A 20526-nucleotide genomic window follows, 5' to 3' on the forward strand; every position below is an offset into this window, starting at 1 on the left:
TTCGCCCTGCAAAACTTTTTCATTTTCTTCTCCTTAATGTGGTAGGTGCCACACCCATTTTACAAAGTTTTTTTCTAAAGTTATATTTTGCGTAAATAAACCAATGCAATTACCATGTTTCATTCCTTTTTTCGTATTTGGTATAGAATTATGGCATTTTTTTCATCTTTCGTAATTTTCGATATCGAAAAAGTGGGCGTGGTCATAGTCGGGTTTCGGCCATTTTTTATACGAATACAAAGTCTGTTCAGATAATTATGTGAACTGAGTTTAGTAAAGATATATCGATTTTTGCTCAAGTTATCGTGTTAACGGCCGAGCGGAAGGACAGACGATCTACTGTGTATAAAAACTGGGCGTGGCTTCAACCGATTTCGCCCTTTTTTACAGAAAACAGTTATCGTCCTAGAATCTAAGCGCCTACCAAATTTCACAAGGATTGGTAAATATTTGTTCGACTTATGGCATTAAATGTATCCTAGACAAATTAAATGAAAAAGGGCGGAGCCACGCCCATTTTGAAAATTTCTTTTGTTTTTGTATTTTGTTGCACCATATCATTACTGGAGTTGAATGTTGATATAATTTACTTATATACTGTAAAGATATTACATTTTTTGTAAAAATTTTTCTTTAAAAAATTTTTTGTTTAAAGTGGGCGTGGTCTTTCTCCTATTTTGCTAATTTTTATTAGGCATACATATAGTCATACAAGTAACGTTCCTGCCAAATTTCATCATGATATCTTTAACGTATGCCAAATTACAGCTTGCAAAACTTCTAAATTACCTTCTTTTAAAAGTGGGCGGTGTTGTCCCAAATTTTACTTATTTTCTATTCTGCGTCATATGTTCAACCCACCTACCAAGTTTCATCGCTTTATCCGTCTTTGGTAATGAATTATCGCACTTTTTCGATTTTTCGAAATTTTCGATATCGAAAAAGTGGGCGTGGTTATAGTCCGATATCGTTCATTTTAAATAGCGTTCTGAGATGAGTGCCCAGGAACGCACATACCAAATTTCATCAAGATACCTCAAAATTTAATCAAGTTATCGTGTTAAAGGACGGACGGACGGACGGACATGGCTCAATGAAATATTTTTTCGATACTGATGATTTTGATATATGGAAGTCTATATCTATCTCGATTCCTTTATACCTGTACAACCAACCGTTATCCAATCAAAGTTAATATACTCTGTGAGCTCTGCTCCACTGAGTATAATAACAACCGATTTGTAGTATTTAAGGGTATAACAAAGAACTTGCAGAATTATTTGGTACTTGTAACAAAGATTTAGGGCCGGGTTTGCAGTGCGAATTTAAACTTCACATAAAAGTTAATTAGACTTTAACATTGCGAGTTTGATCGATAACATTACATTTTACTGCTCATGTCTACACATGCGGAAAGAGTTAAACTAGGCCTTATGTTGTGAAAATTATTCAATTATAATTTTCAGAAAAGAAAAAATGTTATTAAATTTCATATTTAAGTTAACATCTCATTTGGCTCAGCCAGTTTACATCTTATTTGCGCTAGAGCGCTGTTGCTCTCAGCTCCATCATTGTCACACTCTGTATTTCTGCTGAGCTAAATGTACAGCTGATTTTCTCACTGCATCCGTTTTCGGCGATATTGCCAAAATTAACTGCCATCATCTGCAATGGACAACTGAACCACAAAGGTTGATAATTTTTGGCCAACTTAATAATTTGTATGTGTGTGGCTTACAATTGATTGGCTGATAATCATCTATCATCTATGTAGCTTATTTACAATTTGTTTGTGATATAAAAGTTTGCTGTTCAACTGATTAGCATTTAGTTGATTTGTGTTTGTCAATATACCCAAACGGTGGTGAAGCCGGTGTGCCGCGTACGATTTGTGTTTTCTTGAAGTGTTTGCCGTAAACCGGACGTAACTCAAACGCTAAAAAAAAAAGATGCGTGCTTTTATCGTAAGTTATTAAAGAGGGCGCATATGAGTATCTAAACTTAATGGAAAAAGTAAAAAAAAATAGGGACTTAATTAACTCAAGTGAAAACTTCAAATGACTTTTCAATTAAATTTCAATTCATTCTGATGAGATGAACACGACAATAAATACTTTTCTAATTCAAAAAGGAGAATATTATTCAAAAAAACAGTGATAGTGGAGAACAGGCTCTTTGAAAATAGAACAAGGAACACCTCGCGCACTCTAGGCGGCCTCATTATTCCCTGTTTGGCCTAATTTTTTCATCTTCTTCGACTTCTGATAGCTATGGAGCCAAGAACTACAGGGCAAAGGATTTGGAGGAAGGTTTATTTAGATGATTTTTAAAAAAATACTTTCAAACTTATATAAAATATTGCCTTATTTTGTAATTTTCTTGTTGACTAACGAGACGGTAACTACTCGGAAGGCAAAAAAAAGGGCACTGTGACGGACTCAAATCACTGACCTTATGATGTGTTAACATTTTCGTTATGTGCTGACTTTGCCGTGATGTGTTGTTTTCGTTATAATGCTGTATACGACATTATTAATGAACTACTTGTAAAGTTATGACCACCGTCTATCAATTAAGTTCCAGCAAGGTTTGGTAGAGACTATACGTGAGATAATGAAAATTGTTTTTACAAATACTTGTTAATACTGATCTTATCAAGTGATGATGTGAGGCCCTTGCTGTGATGTGATGACGTTGTTGCGATTAATGTAACTTTTGTAATATTATGGTCTCCGTTGATCCTTTAAGTTGCAAAAACTGTAGGGTAGGACTGCAAGGAGGATAATAAATACTTTTTTTGACACTTAAATATTAATATATCGAAATTGTTATACTATTTGGACCCCAATTAAAAAGGAACTCGTTCCATATTATTGATAAATCCAATGCTCATGTAAACACAAATTCTTATTAACATATCCTGATATTCACTTCTGTTACGACGGAATCACCAATCTGAAGGAGGTGGTTGCCGCCCAGCATTTACTAATCTAGCTCGAGGCCCTTCTATAGGGGAACAGAATGCAGGTCGTTGGCCGAACTCAAAATTCCCTACAGCTATCTACATCTGGTACAATTATTCTCATGCATACTAAATGATTCGCGAGACTTTTGTTCGGAATGATGCTTTGACCCGTGGCCTAGATAATTTCAACCTTAAAAACGCCATCGCATGCAAGGTCTGGCACTCTCGAAGAACTTTTATTCCACCACAGCTGAGCTCAGGGCTTAAATGGGCCCTCGGTTTCCAAACGGATGTTAGATCTTCTAACAGTAGTAGCAATGAATGGCATCACGTCAGCCGCATCCTTAATTGTTTCAATATCTGAGTCGAAGACTTTGCAGATATCAGGTCATTTGATATTTCCCCATTAGCATTTAATACAACTTGGTTGGATCTGTGAACCAGTTTAAAAAATCACGAGGGTAATCCTCTTCTGACGGATTTACTGAGCTGAAGGCAGCTGTCGAAACAGAATAGTCTGTCTTGCTTGAGATAAATTCCAGAACCAGACCCGAACTCAAGGAAGCAGAATTGGCTTAAAGTTGAGCTCATAAGGCCAGCGTAGTGCCACTGTCGAGAGTCCGTAGCTCCTGGACCCCATGCAGCAATTCCTCGCAACCGAGGTCTTCCAATCTTCAACATTGTGCCTCTTGTCCATATCAGAAGGTACCGCGAAGTATCGCCCGCGATAAAGAGTGTCCGGAGATGGGGATCTTGAATATCCCATTAAAAAGAACTTGATTCGTTTTCTCACAGTTAAAAGCCAGTCAATATGGCTACGTATAGTGACCATGCACAATGGCCGTACAAAACCTGGCGCATTGTCAAATCTCCTACTGCAGTCTCCGTCTTCTAGCTGCATTCAAAACTTGTTTACCATTCAAACCCAGAGTACGAGATATAGACAATGTCTGTGGCGTGCTCGGGAAAATCCTTCTTTTGTGGCCTACCCCGCTCCCCACCGACAGTCGTGTTGCTCAAAAGTTGTCTATTTACTTTAAAATTGTTTCTATTGGCCTGCCTTTATAATAGACATGCTGTAATGTCACTATGTATAGATCACTATATATGAGACCGTAAGGTTATACGTGAGAACTCCTGCCGGAATGCAGATAACTTGGAAAATATTTCAAAGCACTGGTATTCAGCCTTGTTCAAGTCAATTATTGTTATTTTTGGACAGTAATAACCAGGGAAGGTTTTACTGATTTTTGTACTGTAACTATCAGTCGTTTACGAAGTAGGCTCCATTCACGTTAGCATTTTACATCAGTTTTTAAGATTTTTTGAAAAATTGAGTAAGATAATATATATTTTTCAGACTCTCTGTATCCTCGCCACAGCGTACTCAAAACCGCAAGGTTATAGCTATCAGAATCAACAAAGTAGTTACAAGAACCAACAGAACAGCTATCAAGCAAACAGCATATCCAGTGGCCAACAATATCATAGCAACTCGATTGCATCAGTTGCACCGAGTTTCCTACAAGAAGCATTAAAAAATCCCAAAGTTTCGCAATCGCTTATCGGAGCACCAACAACAAATTACATTCCACCGCCAGCGGGTGCATCTTTCCCACACAAATCTCAACATCAGCAAGGTTTCCAACCGAGCCTTGAACCATTGCAGCCACACGTCCACAATTCTTATGCACCACAACAGCAACAATATCAGCAACAAGGTGGCTATGCACAATCAGCAGCTTTAGTCACCAAAGATATATATGTACATGTTGCTCCAGAAGAGCATGAGGAACAACAATATCAACGTCCAGTATTACCACCGCCACCACCACGTAAACATTATCGTATTGTCTTCATTAAGGCACCAACACAAAAAATCAATAAGGCAGCGGTACATGTCAATCAAGTTGCTACAGAGGAAAAGACAATAATTTATGTGCTTACACGTAAACCAGATCCGATTGATTTTGAAGCAGCCTATCAAGAGGCCGCCGCTCCTAAGCAGCCCAGTAAACCGGAAGTCTACTTTATTAAATATCGTACGCAAGAGGAGGCGCAACATGCACAACAAACTATTCAAGGTATGTTCATATTTAGGTCACAATCACCAAAACTTTGATTACTGTGCAATTTTTTTCCGCTCATTTAATCTATCAATTTTCTTATGAATCACTTTTTTCGATTAATGGAAAAATGTGATGTTGCAACTCAATTCCTATAACTTCCGACCAGGTCATGATACGCATTAAAAAATGAAATCATTAATTCACAATTTGTGTCGGTGGAAAAAACAAAAGAAACTTTGCAAGAAACAAATAAATTCGGCATTTTTGAGAAAGCGGCGACTTCTTACCTGTAGCAACCGATACCGATAAGTTTTTGTCTTTATTATCCGGTTAATATCAATTTTTAATTGACAGAGATTTTTGTCTTCGATTTATCGATTTATTATTGGCTTGTTATAGCAGACTTATCGGCTTCTTATTGCTTTTTTATCGGCTTTTTATAGCCTAGTTACATATGTCTCATTGACTTTATAGTGAAATTTTATCGGTATTTCTTTCATAATAATCCAATGAGTCGTCGATTACAAATTGGTAACTTACTTACATAATTAACTTGCGCTTCAGCCGCGCCAGTCGCTTCTTTGCTGGGTTAACTGGCACCAATTGATTAAACCAACGGAATTTAAATCGTTTTCCACCATGTCCTTTAAGCGTAGTGGGGCTCTCTATTTATATGGGCGGGTTCCCATAAAAACACTTTTCTAGCCGGAGCATCAGCTTTCATCCACTTAATATGGCCTAGCCAGCGTAGGCACTGCGTTTCAAGTCGCTGGACTATGTTTATGTCTGCATAAAGCTCGTACAGCCCATCATTAAATCTTCTTCGGCACTCGCCGTCGCCACCGCGTAAAAGTCCGTAAATTTTTTAAGAACTTTTCTCTCGAACACTCCCATATCCGCTTCATCTGATGTTGTCAAGGTCCATGCTTCTGCGTCATATAGCAGGGCGGGCACAATAAGTGACTAGTATAGCATGATTCTCGTTTGCCGAGAGAGGACATTACTTTTCAATTGGCTTCCTGGTACAAAGTAGCATTTATTGGCAAGAGTAATTCTTTGCTGATTTTGTTGTCTGTATTAATGATATTTCCCAAATATTTTACTATGACGATAACAAATCAGTGACGCTCAGATAAAAAACCAATAATTTTTCGAGGATAAATCGATCAATTTGCATTAATAAAGCGATAACATTTTTAAAAACAATCAAATAACTTGTCGCTATCTTTGCGATGACTTTTTGATTACATATCGATAACTTTTCGATAAGTAATCGCTAACTGTTCGGTAATAAGTCGATTCGATTTCGATTACTTAGCAATTACTTTTAGCTAAGAAATCAACAGATCACACATATGTACCCTACTGGCGCTTAACCGCTTAAACGGTTTTGGCCGTCCAGCAAGTCGCTTCTTCGCTGTGCTAACTGGCGCCAATTGGCAACACCAAAGGAATTTAAATGGTTTTCCAACTGGTCGTTCGACTGCAAAGGATACTAACAAGAATATGACCAGACTTTTATTTTGGGCCTTGTATAAGGTACAGCAGCGGACAAAAAAAGCAGGACAATTTTTTCATCAAATTTTTTTTTTCGATATTTTAAGAAAAAACCTCTATGAAGTTTGTAACCAAAGCTATGCAAACCAATCTCAAAAACGCTTTCGAAAAAAAGGTCTACCTTTTTTGGAGTTATCTGAAATTTTTTGAGTATGCAGTTCTGCATCTCAATCAATCTTGAACCTTAAAATTGTTCCGCCCTATAAACACAAATTTTGTTTACAAAAAATATTTTTACGGTACTATAAAACCTTAAAGTTTACTTAAGAAAAAGGTTCTTATTGGAATGTGTTTATAGGGCAGTCACATTTTAAAGTAAACAACAGAAAACGGTCCTTAAAAAGTACAGGGATATGACCTTAGGCTAAAACCTGAGGAGATGGATCTTCTACTCATTACGGTCAATGGCCAGCAGTTGACGCTATCAAGTAGTATCTTAGACCAACAATCGATTTTTTACTCAATTGGAAAGCGTACGGTACGGAAGACCTGCATAGACACAGGCCAAAGATGGTGTCATGGATGCTTAAGGAAGTGGTGCGGCCAGTGCGGAATTATGGCTATATTGTGTGATGGGGAGCTCTTAGTAAGTGCTATGATCCCACCAGTCCACAGAAAACTATGTGCTTTGGTACTTTTGAAGCCTGCCGCACCTGCCCTATGGCTGCTTTAGACCCCATCATAAACCGGCTTTCGATAAATATGCACATATTATGTACGTCGACACAAACTGTACTGGGACTCAGGGAACTTGGGTGGTCGATGGATACTTAGAGAGGGCAAAGTAATATGCTTAATTAACTTATTATTATTCCCGCAAGCTGCAGTTCGATTTTGAGCTAATAAAGGCATACTAATCTAGACTTGAGTCGAAAATGGACTCTGGTGGGGAGGTTGGAATCTATTCCCATTCCATAAAGATTTCTACGTCATCCAAACTGCCGTCAGACTGTAGTATATTTCATGCAGAAATCACTCGAGATCTGGAGCATAACTGGCAAAGTATCCATATTTTCTGGCAGCCAAGCAGCAATAAAAGCGCTTGCTGCAGCATACACTAGCTCAAACCAAAGACTATCGAAAATAAAGATGTTGCAGGCGCAAACTTCGGTGGAAAGCAGCGGGCGTAACAAAATTCTAGTAGGTCACTTTCACCACACCAAAAACTTTAACACAATTTTTAAAATAATTTAAGCACAGAAATACACTGATTGGAGTTTTAGAAAATAAAAGTTAAAATTCTGAACACATTAGCTGAATAAAAAGTGTACAAATAATTGTTAAATAACAAATACAGACAGTGGTAGCTAACAAATTCTGCTGTGGTAAGTGGTGAATGTGACCTACTAGAAGTTTTGTGAAGCTTGCTTCACACGATTTTTCGTCCCTGCAACATCTTACTTTTCGATAATCTTTGCTCAAACCTTATAGGGGCATGTAGCATTTTATAGTTGCTTTAACCGATACTCTAGAATGATTTATTATCTGGGTTCCGGTACATAAGAAAACGAAGGAAATGGGGTGACTTATGAGCTGGTACGCGTAACCCTGGGGCTATTCAAGGGGAAATTCGGAACTTTTACTGTGAAAAAGCTGAATGAAAGGATAACAAGGAGTTTACTGACCGGTCACAGGGCTTAGGCACGAATGCGAATAAGATGGATATTCCACATAATGACGACTGCTGAAATTGTAAAGATGTAACTGCGAAAGAGACTGCTGAGCGTTTTCTGGGTAAATGTCCAGTTCTAGCTAGAGCACGTTTAAGATCCTTCGGAAATCCATTTATTGAAATTCTAGGTACATTATCGCAAATAGAGACTCTAAACATTTTAATTTTATTAACAACTCTGTCTGGTTGTGCCTGCATGGGCGACCTGGGTCGCAGCCATTATATTTACCCACCCACCTACCTAATCTAGTTCAAGTTTTAGATCTCTGAAACAAAAAAAAAAACTTTTTTAAATATAAGCTTTTATTATTGGTTAAACAAAATTAACTAAAAAATAAATAAAATTAAAGAAAAACAAACTTTTTTACAAATAATTTTTATTATTTGTTAAACAAAATTAAATAAAAAGTAAAAATAAATTGACTGTGAAGAAATATAACACTTTATAAGTTCAGTGTAACCTTTAACGATAATTAGGCTTCTTCGTCTGCGACAGAAAAATTCCATATTGTACATAATTATATATTTTTAACATTAAAACTTTACACCTAAATTATTAAATCTTACAGTTTATATCACAGTATTAATTGTTCTAATGAAAGCGTGTTAAATTGTGATAGCAAGAAAAGAAAGTCCAAATGTTCTTAATTATACGATCCAAATTTAGCACGCTTTTATTAGAACAATTAAGGCGGTGATATATATAAACTGTAAGATTTAATAATTTAGGTGTAAAGTTTTAATGTTAAAAATATATAATTATGTACAATATGGAATTTTTTGTCGCAGACGAAGAAGCCTAATTATCGTTTAAGGTTACAATGAACTTATAAAGTGTTATATTTCTTTGCAGTCAATTTATTTTTTACTTTTTAGTAATTGTATTAACCAATAATAAAAGCTTATTTTTAAAAAAGTTTTTTTTTTCTTTAATTTACTTTTTAGTTAATTTTATTAACAAATGATAAAAGCTTATTTTTAAAAAAGTTTTTTTTCTTAAATTTTATTTACTTTTTAGTTATGTTTATTAATCAATAATAAAAGCTTATTTTTAAAAAGTTTTTTTCTTAAATTTTATTTCTTTTATTCTATTTAATTTTTACTTAATTTTATTAACCAATAATAAAAGCTTATTTTAAAAAAGTTTTTTTTCTTAAATTTTATTTTTTACTTTTTAGTTAATTTTATTAACCAATAATAAAAGCTTATTTAAAAAATTTTTTTTTTAATTTTATTTTTGTTCATTTTGTTCCCACGAGTATAGGACAAAGACGGTCCATCCCCCCAGAGATCCATTGTAGAGGGATAAGGGCTTCAGTACAACAGGGTTTGCCCTGGTACCCTGAGGCGCAACGTTAGCGATATGAAATTTTTATACACCCTCATATCATTCAGCCCTGGGCACGTGCTCACCTTGGCTTTGGGTCATAAATACTAATAATAAATCAGAAAAATCCACATTCGTAACCAACAAATTTTCTCTGTGGCAGAGATCGGTATCAGGTGACTTTTTTGATACTCTCATATAACTAGCCTGATCTATTCGTTTACATACAAAAATTGATGTGTAAGTATAAGCCATGATGCATATGGATACAAGCGACAACGGTCTCTCACGAACTATTTTCGTATTTGGTCTGCTTTCGTATGAAATTTTAATTGATTTTCAGAATTTTTTTCGGCGAGGGTGTTGGGCAATTTCTTCCATACATCGCATGAACAAAAATGCATTTTGTATGTGGGAAATTGCTCAACACCCTCGCCGAAAAAATTCTGAAAATTAAGGAAAAATTTTGAGCTATTTCTAACTTGCTCATTATTATACTAAAATTTATTGGGCTACAAAACTGCGTACTCAAAAATTTTCTAGAAACTCTGAAGCAAAATTTTAAAATTTTGAAGGTAATTTTCGAAATATTGATTAATTCTCCTTACCTTTGAAGAACCTTTGACATTTTTTCGAATGTGGTTTCTGTTAGGGAATTCGCGATGTTTTAGATGAAAATTATCAATTAAGCTGTGAGCCACTGCATTTGAGTTTTTTTCAGCATAAACCAAGTGTACTGTTAGTAACTGTATGTGCAACGATTAGCTCTTTGATGGATCGGGCGCATTGGGATATTCATACCTGGGCATCAAATGTCGGGTTGAAAGTCAACGCGGATAAGACTGATATGGTCTTGTTTACAAAGAGGTACAAAGTCCCAAACTGGATCAGGCCTAAGTTAGGAGGGTTGACCCTACAGGAGAAACCTTGCACAAAGTATCTAGACAGTAAGCTGTCATGAAAGCTGTACGTGGAGGAGAGGGTGAAGAAGACTTAACGGCACTTTAAGCATGTAAAAGAATGCTGGGGTGTACGTGGGGCTTATCGTCCTCTCTTTCTCATTGTGTTTTTACAGCGATTGTAAGCCCTATCCTGTACTATGGAGTTCTTGTTTGGTGGAAAGCCACACAAAAATCAACCTACCTCAAAAAATTAGAGGGGGTATGCAGACTATCAATGCTTAGCATTACGGGAGCCCCAAAAACAACCACGACAGCTGCACTGTATGCCATTCTGCACATTCCATCTGTAGACCTGGTAGCAAAGAACATAGCGTTAATAACTGCAACCAGGCTCGGTGCCTCGGGGCAGCTTGAGCGCCCGCCATACAGCCATAGTAGTATAGCGTCATCAATCACAAGACGAACAGACTACCTGATTCCCTATCTGCGCTTCGTGGGCGATCTCAAGGCCAAAATAGAGGTGTACGGTTGGCGCAATGGTGCTCAAATGGGGACGAGGCGATACATGTGTACACAGATGGTTCCAAAATAGTAAAAGGAGTAGGGTCTGCGGTATACTGCGCTGATCCGGAAATAAACAGATCCTACAGGCTGCCGGATTACTGTAGCGTTTTCCAAGCGGAAATAGTAGCCGTAACCAAATCAGTAGAAACCCTGGAAAAAAATAGCCCAATCTGCAATCGTGTTAACTTTTATATTGACAGTCAAGCAGCAATTAAGGCAATAATCTCGCATAGTACAACATCTAAATACGTGTTAGAGTGTAAGCAGTCCCTGGAGAGAATCGGGACAGGGAGAAGCATACATCTGTATTGGGTCCCAGGGCATATGAGAATAGATGGGAGTGAAAAAGTGGATGAACTAGCTAAAAAGGTCGCATCCCTTGAAGTTTGCTCCGTAGACGTCCCAATTAGACTGGACGAAATTAAGCGAAGGCGAGAGGTGCACATGATCGATCAAGCAGGAAAGGCGTGGGTTCAAGCACGGGGCTATAAAGTGTCGAAGATTATGTGCAGGTCTTACGAACTTAGACTAACAAAGTTGCTTCTATCATTAAAAAGAGAGGACTGTAGACTCATGACGGGTATTCTGAATGGGCACTGCCTTCTGGCGTCACATGCCTTTAAATTAGGCTTGGTCAGTGATAGCAGATGTAGGAAGTGCGGGCTGGAGGAGGAAACGATCGAGCACATTCTGTACTCTTGCCCTGCGCTTGCCAGGCTCAGGCTCCAGCTATTAGGAGTGATACAGCTGTCAGATCTAGAAGCAGAAAGTGGCTAAAGCCCTAGGGAACTTCTAGTATTTGCCAAGAGAACGGAGTTATTTTATAACATAAGTCCTGTTTTTTGATAGGGTTTTTCAGTTTGGTAGTTAAAAAAAACTTCTGGTAACACTACGGACGTATTCAGTCTATGTGACGTCCTCATGGACCGGCCAGTTCATCCTAACCTAACCTAACTGTATGCGCATACACATGTTCATGTGTTCTTGCAAAAATAAAATGTTAAATACATACGTACATACATATGGATATACAGATTTTCGAGAAAACATATCGTATGTGTTTGCCAAAAGTGGCTTCACTTCGGATATCAGCATCTTCGGTTGTCAGATCTTTCGCGTTCAACCCTAAAGCGGTGTCAGGATGAAAAAAAACTGTCAACCAAATTGCTGATACGAATCGCTACGTTTAAATAAGACTGACTGAGTATGAGTACACAATTTTTTATCTCATGATCCGGATATATTCGATATATATATCGAAATAAAATGTGACTAAGTCACCTGAAGCATTTTTGACAGAGAGCACTTATAAAATTGTGTCAAACAGTGTTAACTAACTTAAAATCATATTTTATTTCGACTTTGCCTATGCCGCGATCAGTTTACAACTACTCATTGCAGATCTCTGCTCTGTGCGTAAAATCTGTTTTACAAAACCAAGTGCGCAGAAAAGTATGTAATATTTAGCGATAACAGCCTAACTTCTACGATCGTTGTATACACAAACAAAGCGAAGTTACCTGCGTTCTTTAGCCGCTGTAGGTTATTCACCATCCCTCTAAACAAAGAACATGGAATTAAGCGTGGGATTCACCACGTGGTAAGAAAATTTTCTCATATAAAATGGCATGGTGAATCCCATACCCGAGCAGTAATGTCATGGAATTGCTACAGCGGTTCGTATCCGTGGTTCTCGCAGTTAGTTAATAAGCAATACAAATATCTATGGTTACAAGCAACAATCGCCTAAGTCTCAGACTCCACGGATAGGTACCGCTGTAGCTAGCACAAATCTTTACCGATAACTCTGTTATCGATTAATTTGCCGAATTCTCGCAAAGTAATATTGCATTGTCATCGGAGTTATACATGCGTGCAAAATTTCAGCTCAATCGGACACCGGGAAGTGTATCAAATTTAACTCGCAAGATTTGATTACAGACAACAGCAAAGTGAAACTAAATAAAAGCTCTTAAAAAATAAGAGTTCCGAAATTTTCGTAATATTGTTTCGAACCCTCGAATTTTTTCGAAAACTTTTTTGAGATTTGTTTGCATTCTTCCAAAATTCAATTCAGGAGAGTTATTTTATAAAATATCAAAAATTAAAAAAGAAAAATTTATCTAACGAAATTTGATAAAAATCGCTACTGCCATTTTTCTGTACGCTGCTGTACATATATCTAACTAGGTTAATAAGATAGTGTGAGCACTACGGACTACAGATATATATCAAGAGAATTAGTTGGATAGAGGGACTTAGTTTGTACGCTTCAAAACTACTCATATTAGAATTCCAATGTATTTATGTATTTCTTTTTCAGCGCAATACGATCAATTAGGCGGCACCACACAGGTGAGTGATGAGGGAGTTGCGCCTGTAACTTCTGTGATCGGATCATTGGATCAGCAAAATGGCAGCGCAGGTGCTAACATAGGCCACAGCAATGGAGGTATATCTAGCAACGGTGCAAGTAGTAGTAGCAGTAGTGGCAGCTATAACAGTGGTGCCAGTGGTGTTAACTCTCAATATCTGCCACCCATACGACTTTGAATAAAATAAATTGAAAATTTTATTGAAATTTAATTAAACGACTGAATGCCATTTTAAAGTTGAACTCAAGTGAGAAAGGCAATAACATACGCACTTACACAAACATATTAACATTTAATTAAATTCAATTGTTTTTTAATGTTGCACTCGTGAGAGTTTGATTATGTAACTAAAACCATTTTTTTTATAGCAAATAAATTTATGTTTGCGTTGTTAATGACTTTTAAAACTCCATACATACATACATATGATCATGCATACATATATTTCTTATTAGATACGTAAGTGATAATTTAGATTTGCTTTTTTTTGTTGTCTCCTTTTGTTATTCCAAAAGATTAATGACATATTCATTTATTCATTTATTTATGTTATTTCGATTGTTATCAAAAAAATTTATTCAAAAAACTATTACATACCAAATTAAATTTATCAGCAACCTGCTATTTTAGTCTGTTCGTCTGCTATTTCTAGTTGGTAGCTCTCACAAGCGTAAATTTAAATTAATTAATATTATTACATAAACAAATAAGCACAAACATATTTATAGGTTTTTATTTAAATTAAGAAATTTACGCTTTTTCTCTTTTTCAAAGCTTTTGTAAATATATATATCATACCTTTATCTGAACATACAGTGATTATCCATTAAATAGAGCCGCGCACTATCAAAATTGGCTAAAGAAAAAAACTAAGCAACCTATTATAATGAATTTCAAGAAGGCTAATAACCTTTGCCCTTCTGATCGTTCGAATCAGTAAATTGCCAAATAAGTAAGCGCATACAAAATGCTGTTAATTGACAGCACCACTATGGTAGTAGATTTTCACAATTTAAGGTATTCGCGTATTCCACTTAAGCCTGTTAAAATCGAACTAATTCCCTATTTCTTCTCTTGCGCTGTTTTTATGCTCTCAGTTGCCTCGTTTGCTCATTTCTCCTAGGGTCTATACTTTTCGCGAATAGCATTATCGATTAGTGGTTTATTTATTTCTCTCATAACCCAGCATCTTGAGTTTTTTTTTTCAATGACTATTTCCTTCTATGTGTATATGCGCTCTTTATTGCTGTGTCCATGTATATTTTAGTTGTTTTCTATTTCATCTGCTTGCTCTGATGTTGTTGTTGTGCAACATTTATTACTTGCAGCATAGTGACGGGTCGAAGCTGCTAATATTCGTTACACTATGGATTTAAAGTTGTTTTGGTTAAAGATAAAAAATGTATATTTGGAGGCTTCACAGTGATACATCAATTCAATTCATAAATTATAAACCATTGTCTCAATAGTTTTTGATTTGTTGCAGTGTTTTGTTTCAATTATGAAAATATTAAAAGAGAGCAATGATAAATTTATTATCTTAAGTCGTGTCAAATTTTGTGACTGGTTGAAAATCCAATAAGCTGTCAATACAAATTGATGTAAGACACTGACTTTGAGCGCAATTTTTGGAAGAGTGCCCATTATTATTACTCACTGCCGAAATATGACTACCACCATAATCCTCTTATTGGTACGACCCTAAGGATCCCTTTTATTGCTCACAATTTCCCGTCAACTTATTATTACTCTAACGTCAGCACAAACGTTCTTTGTTTCGGGTCGTTTGTCCTTTTTTGACTCGTTGACTCATGATTATTCACTCGATATCCTGATGAAACATTAATAGAAATGCAATGCTATACACTGAATATCATAACGTGGCTTCACTTGAAATCCTGCTGTATTATAGAGCATATACGTTTAACACAAATTACGTAGTTTGTGCGAATCATGTTCAAACCATTATGATTTTATAGCTAGATTTTGCTATTTTAAAAGTGTTCTAAAGAAAAAGTTGGGTGTTGAAGCATCTTTGTTTTGATTTCGTCTCATCAAATAATGATTACTCTCTCACATATGGGGAAATCCGCCAAACTTTGGGTTTTTGGAGAAAAAAATTTTTTTTGAAACATGGTATCACGCAAATATCTTTTTGTTAGGAAAATTGAGGAGTAAATTGGAGCTATAGTGCATCGCCGTTACTCGTCTTACATAATGCCTCAAAAAGATATAGTCAAAAGGTCGAGCAAAATATATATAAATAGAGGTCGCAGTGTCAAATATACATTTATTTCAACACTTCTGTACCGATTATATCGAAATTTTAACAAAATATGGAGATATATGCAACTGTTAGCTATGTACAATTTTTTTGATACACCGGACCCGGTTTTGTAGATATCGGTAAAAATATAAAACCGAAAAACCGCCAAATATTTTTTAATGCAAATTTTGCAACACATTTATTTTAACACCTTTTTCCGATTCTTTTGAAACTTTGAAAACATAGAGATATGTGAACGAAGTATGTTTAGGTAAAAAAGTTTTAATACCCGAGATCCGGTTCTGGAGATATTGATAAAAATATAAACCCGGAAAAACTTAATTTTTTTTACTTATTTAAACACTTCTTAACCGATTGTGTTGAAATTTTATCAGGATGTACATATCTGTGTGGGGTATATTTAGGTAAAATTTTGTTGATACCCGAAACCCGGTTTTAGAGATATCGGCAAAAATATGAACCGGGTAACCGTCAAATATTTCATACCCGTTTGTTAATTTTTTCTCTACACGACAGTAGTATTCCATCAATTGCCTCATCTTGGAATATTTACGCAAGGAAAGTTATTGATGTGTGAACATGGGGCAAATATACGAAATTTTCGCCAAAAATTGGCAATCGTCAAAAAGTGTAGAAAAAAAATTTGTTTTTTGTTTAAGTTTTTGTACCAAATTTGTGTTTCTTTTCATTTACGTTTAAATAAAACCTGGTTTAAAAAAAAAAAAATTCTACACTTTTTGACGATTGCCAATTTTTGTCGGAAATTTCGTATATTTGCCCCATATACAAACATCAATAACTTTCCTTGCGTGAATATTCCAAAGTGAGGCAATTGATGGTATACTACTGTGGTGTAGAGAAAAAATTAACAAACGGGTATGAAGTGAGAAAGGTAAAATTGTAGCTGTGCCAACAAAAAAACATGCTCCTGAAAAAAATTTACGCAACCAAGTGCTTCCACTTTTCTGCCTCTACCTTCAAAACTGAAAGGGGCACATCAAATTTGAAGCCCCAGGTATTTTTAGTCCCTGATAGGCTATTATCGTGCATAATCCAAATTTCAATACACAGTTGCCTTAAAAATATATAAGCAAAAAACTGTCAATATTGAAAATGACAAAAAAAAGTATTGCTATTTTCATTGATGAAGTTTTGAGTATTGGAGGGGCACATTAATTTTGCTCATACTTTTAGAATCTTCGTCTAAAAAACAATATTCAGATTAAATTCCATAGGGTTTCAGCGATGCCTCTAAATTTTATTGAAAAAAATCAAAAAAAAAAAAAAAAAATCAAGGGTATCGCTTGAAAAAGTATAAAAATCGAAGTTTATTACGTTTCGAAGTTCTGCAAAAACTTACTATCAACTTCCTTGACTTTTAAAATCATCAGATCGGATAGTCAAAAGGTCAAACTTAATGTCCTTGTACTTATTTCTGGCCTTAAGTTTTTTGCCCGTGTGAAAACCCGAGTATCCAAAAAAGTAAAAGTTTTTGGGATTTGCCCAAATATCGACCTTTCCTTATAGAAAGGTCGAAATTTAAAAGTTTTGTTAATGAAGCCATATCTCCACGAATTAATCAGTAAAGTCTGATCTCAGAAGAAGGTTGTAAATGAAAAAATATACTTTTTGACAAAAGGTATATAAATCAGATTTAGTTTAATTCTTTTTCACAATCGTAAAGGACTTGAAACGCTCAACTATACTATAGAAGATATATGAGTCTTTATTCTGATTTACATATAGTGCGCTAAAATTTATTATAATTAATCCATTTAAATGGGATAATTCAATGAATTTTGAAATATCGGCATAATAGTTTAAGTTTTATATCGAATTAACGTATTAATATTCAATCTATAAATGCATCGGTTGCTGACATTTTTTCATTGGAATAATTTTTGAAGTGCTTGGCTCTATTTCATAGCATATCACTGTAAACCTTAATATGTATATACAAAAGTAATCAGCGTTGCAAAGCGTCATTATGCATAAATATAAAAATTGTTAGCAAATAAAATAAAACAAGTTTTCCTGTTCAATTTTTTTCACAAATTTTGATACATCGTTAACGCTCCAAAAGGTCACCATTGAGAAATTTGATGCTAAGATAAGCAAACTTGACTGAGAAATACTGAACGCACATACACAAACATATAAAATTTTTATTGCTTGAATGTTGAAATATTAAAATTTTTTTTTATATCTAAACCAAAATCAAAGAAATCAACAGTCAACAAAGAAAATAAACATCAATTCATAACAAAATTGTGATGACCACAAAAGGTTGGTTTTTGTTTGTGCCGGCGTCTTATTCCAGCCAGTAACTGACCTATCTTATGTCATAGCTTGATATTCATAAATGCGTAGGTACTTAAACTTATCTTCCTATTAAATGAGGTAGTGATCATTGATGAATCAGTTTTGTTGGGTTATCCAAGATATTTAGCCGCAATACCAATTTCACAGTGAATTTCAATGCATGTAATTAAATTTTACTTTGATTGATTTTTTGCTTAAACGGAAATCACAAGTACTTTAAATTAAAGTTACGAAAGTGAAAGTGATTTTTGTTACTCAAAATTACATTCATCCATTTGAAAGCTTCATACTAGCTTCCGCTTGGGGGATTCACTTGAAGCATTCATACACAGCACAACCTAAATTCGTATAGTCAACACTCAATCTAATCCAAATTTGACCCAAATAGTGCAGTATTGAGTATTAAAAGCATTTACGATAATCAAAATTTATTTGATATGAAACTTTTATTAATTATCTCGTTTTTGTGATGTCTTCAGGAAATTTATTCGTTAGCGCAAACTAAAAATGAATATTACTCGGTAGCTGGAACGAAAAATGTGGGAACATGAACTAAAAAGTAGCCAAAGTATTCTGTAGTTGATTCGTTTATTTTGTTGATTTTCGGAATGTGGAAACCAGTTTGAATCCAAACGCAAATTGTTAAGCAAAAAATCGTTGCAACATAAATATATAAACAGTCGATAACACTCTCACAGCCACTTAAATCGAGGAAATTAAAATAGAAATATGCAAAGACATGTTATAAATTTAAATTTCCATTAATATAAAAAATCATTAATTTCTGAAATTTTAATCATTAATGAGTTTTGCTGGTATGACCTAGCAATTTATAGTTAACTAATTTTAAACATAATCAAAAATAGTTGGAAGAAATAGCCATTGTTTTAGATTAAAAACAATCAAATAACTAAAAGTAATCAAATAATTAATATAAATAAAACAATTATTAAATTTATAAAAAACATTTATTTAATTGTGTTGTTTATTAATTTAAAATTATCAAAATTCTATGACAATAATCAAATATTTATTTTAATGTTGTTATTGAAAATAATCAAAATTAATTAAACTAATCAAATAATTTTATCAACAAAGAAAAATTGTCAATCATTGCTTAATAGGTCTGACTTAAAAGCAACAACAAAAACATTTCATTATTTGTAATAATTCGATGAATTCGAACTAAACTAAAAAAGTCCCAAAATATCTCTCAGATTTGGGTATAATAATGAGTTCCAACGATTAACCCATCATCCCGCTGAACTGACACAAGAGGCGCGTCTGCTCTGGCAAAAGTTCTGCGAGTAGCGTCAATTATTTTATGGGATGAGTGTACAATGGCGAATAAAAAATTACTAGAAACATTTAATCGAACAATGCAAGATTTACGTGGTAATCAACAGCTTTTTGGTGGTGCTTTGATATTACTGTCAGGAGATTTTCGACAAACATTGCCTGTCGTTCCTCGATTAACTCCTTCTGATGAAATAAATGCCTGTTTGAAGTCATCAGTTCTTTGGAAATATGTACAAAAATTGACACTGAACATTAGTATGCGTATTCACCTACAAAATAATCCAGCTGCCCATGAGTTTTCAAAACAATTGTTAGAAATTGGTGATGGCAAAATACAAATCGACAGAACCAACGGATTGATCACTGTACCGAACAATTTTTGTACAATTACGAAATCGATAGATGAATTGATTGAATGTGTTTTTCCAAATATTATTCAGAATTACAGAAATCATGATTGGTTGAGAGAACGCGCAAGTTTAGCACCGAAGAACATTCATGTCAATGCCATTAATTTTCAAATTCAAGCAAAACTCCCAGGTATAGTCACGACATATAAATCAATTGACAGTGCTATGAATCAAGATGAGGCAATGAATTATCCAATTGAATTTTTAAATTCATTAGAACCGGCTGATATACCACCGCATTGTTTGAATCTGAAAGTTGGTTCTTTGATTATATTATTGCGAAATATTAATCCACCAAAACTGTGTAATGGTACGAGATTGGCAGTGAAAAACGTATTGCCAAAATTGATTGAAACTGCGATCTTACCTGGCAAATCAAAAGGAGAAATTTGTTTAATACCGCGTATCGCTATGATTCCAACTGATATGCCATTCGAATTCAAACGATTACAATATCCATCAACAAAGCTATCGTTTGTGGTGTGAATTTGGAGGAATCATGCTTTTCACATGGCCAAATTTATGTTGCCTGTTCCAGAGTCGGTACCCCCAGCCGTTTGTTTATTTAAGCTCAAAATGAAAAAAAAAAAACAATGTTTATCCAAATGTTTTGGATTAAGTTTTAAAATAGCTAGCAAATAATAAAATATCTTTTTTTTTTTGTAATAAATGAGTTTGATTTAATATTTCAATTTATACGTAGCGAAGCACGTACCGGGCCGCTAGTGAAGTATAACTTCAAACAGCGTAAGAACTACCACATAGTAAAACTTGCAC

General features: G+C 34.9%; 1 protein-coding gene across 1 annotated transcript; it reads left to right on the forward strand.

Annotated features, from left to right (window-relative positions):
• Positions 1-1766: 1766 nt before the first annotated feature.
• TwdlG (TweedleG) lies at positions 1767-19108 on the forward strand. The gene is made up of 3 exons (XM_067760780.1): positions 1767-1964; positions 4326-5049; positions 13380-19108. The coding sequence occupies exons 1-3, from the start codon at positions 1950-1952 to the stop codon at positions 13607-13609; spliced, it is 969 nt and encodes a 322-aa protein (XP_067616881.1). The 5' UTR covers positions 1767-1949; the 3' UTR covers positions 13610-19108.
• Positions 19109-20526: the final 1418 nt, after the last annotated feature.

Source organism: Eurosta solidaginis, chromosome 1 (genome assembly GCF_040869045.1).
Source record: "Eurosta solidaginis isolate ZX-2024a chromosome 1, ASM4086904v1, whole genome shotgun sequence".
NCBI classification, from domain to species: domain Eukaryota; kingdom Metazoa; phylum Arthropoda; class Insecta; order Diptera; family Tephritidae; genus Eurosta; species Eurosta solidaginis.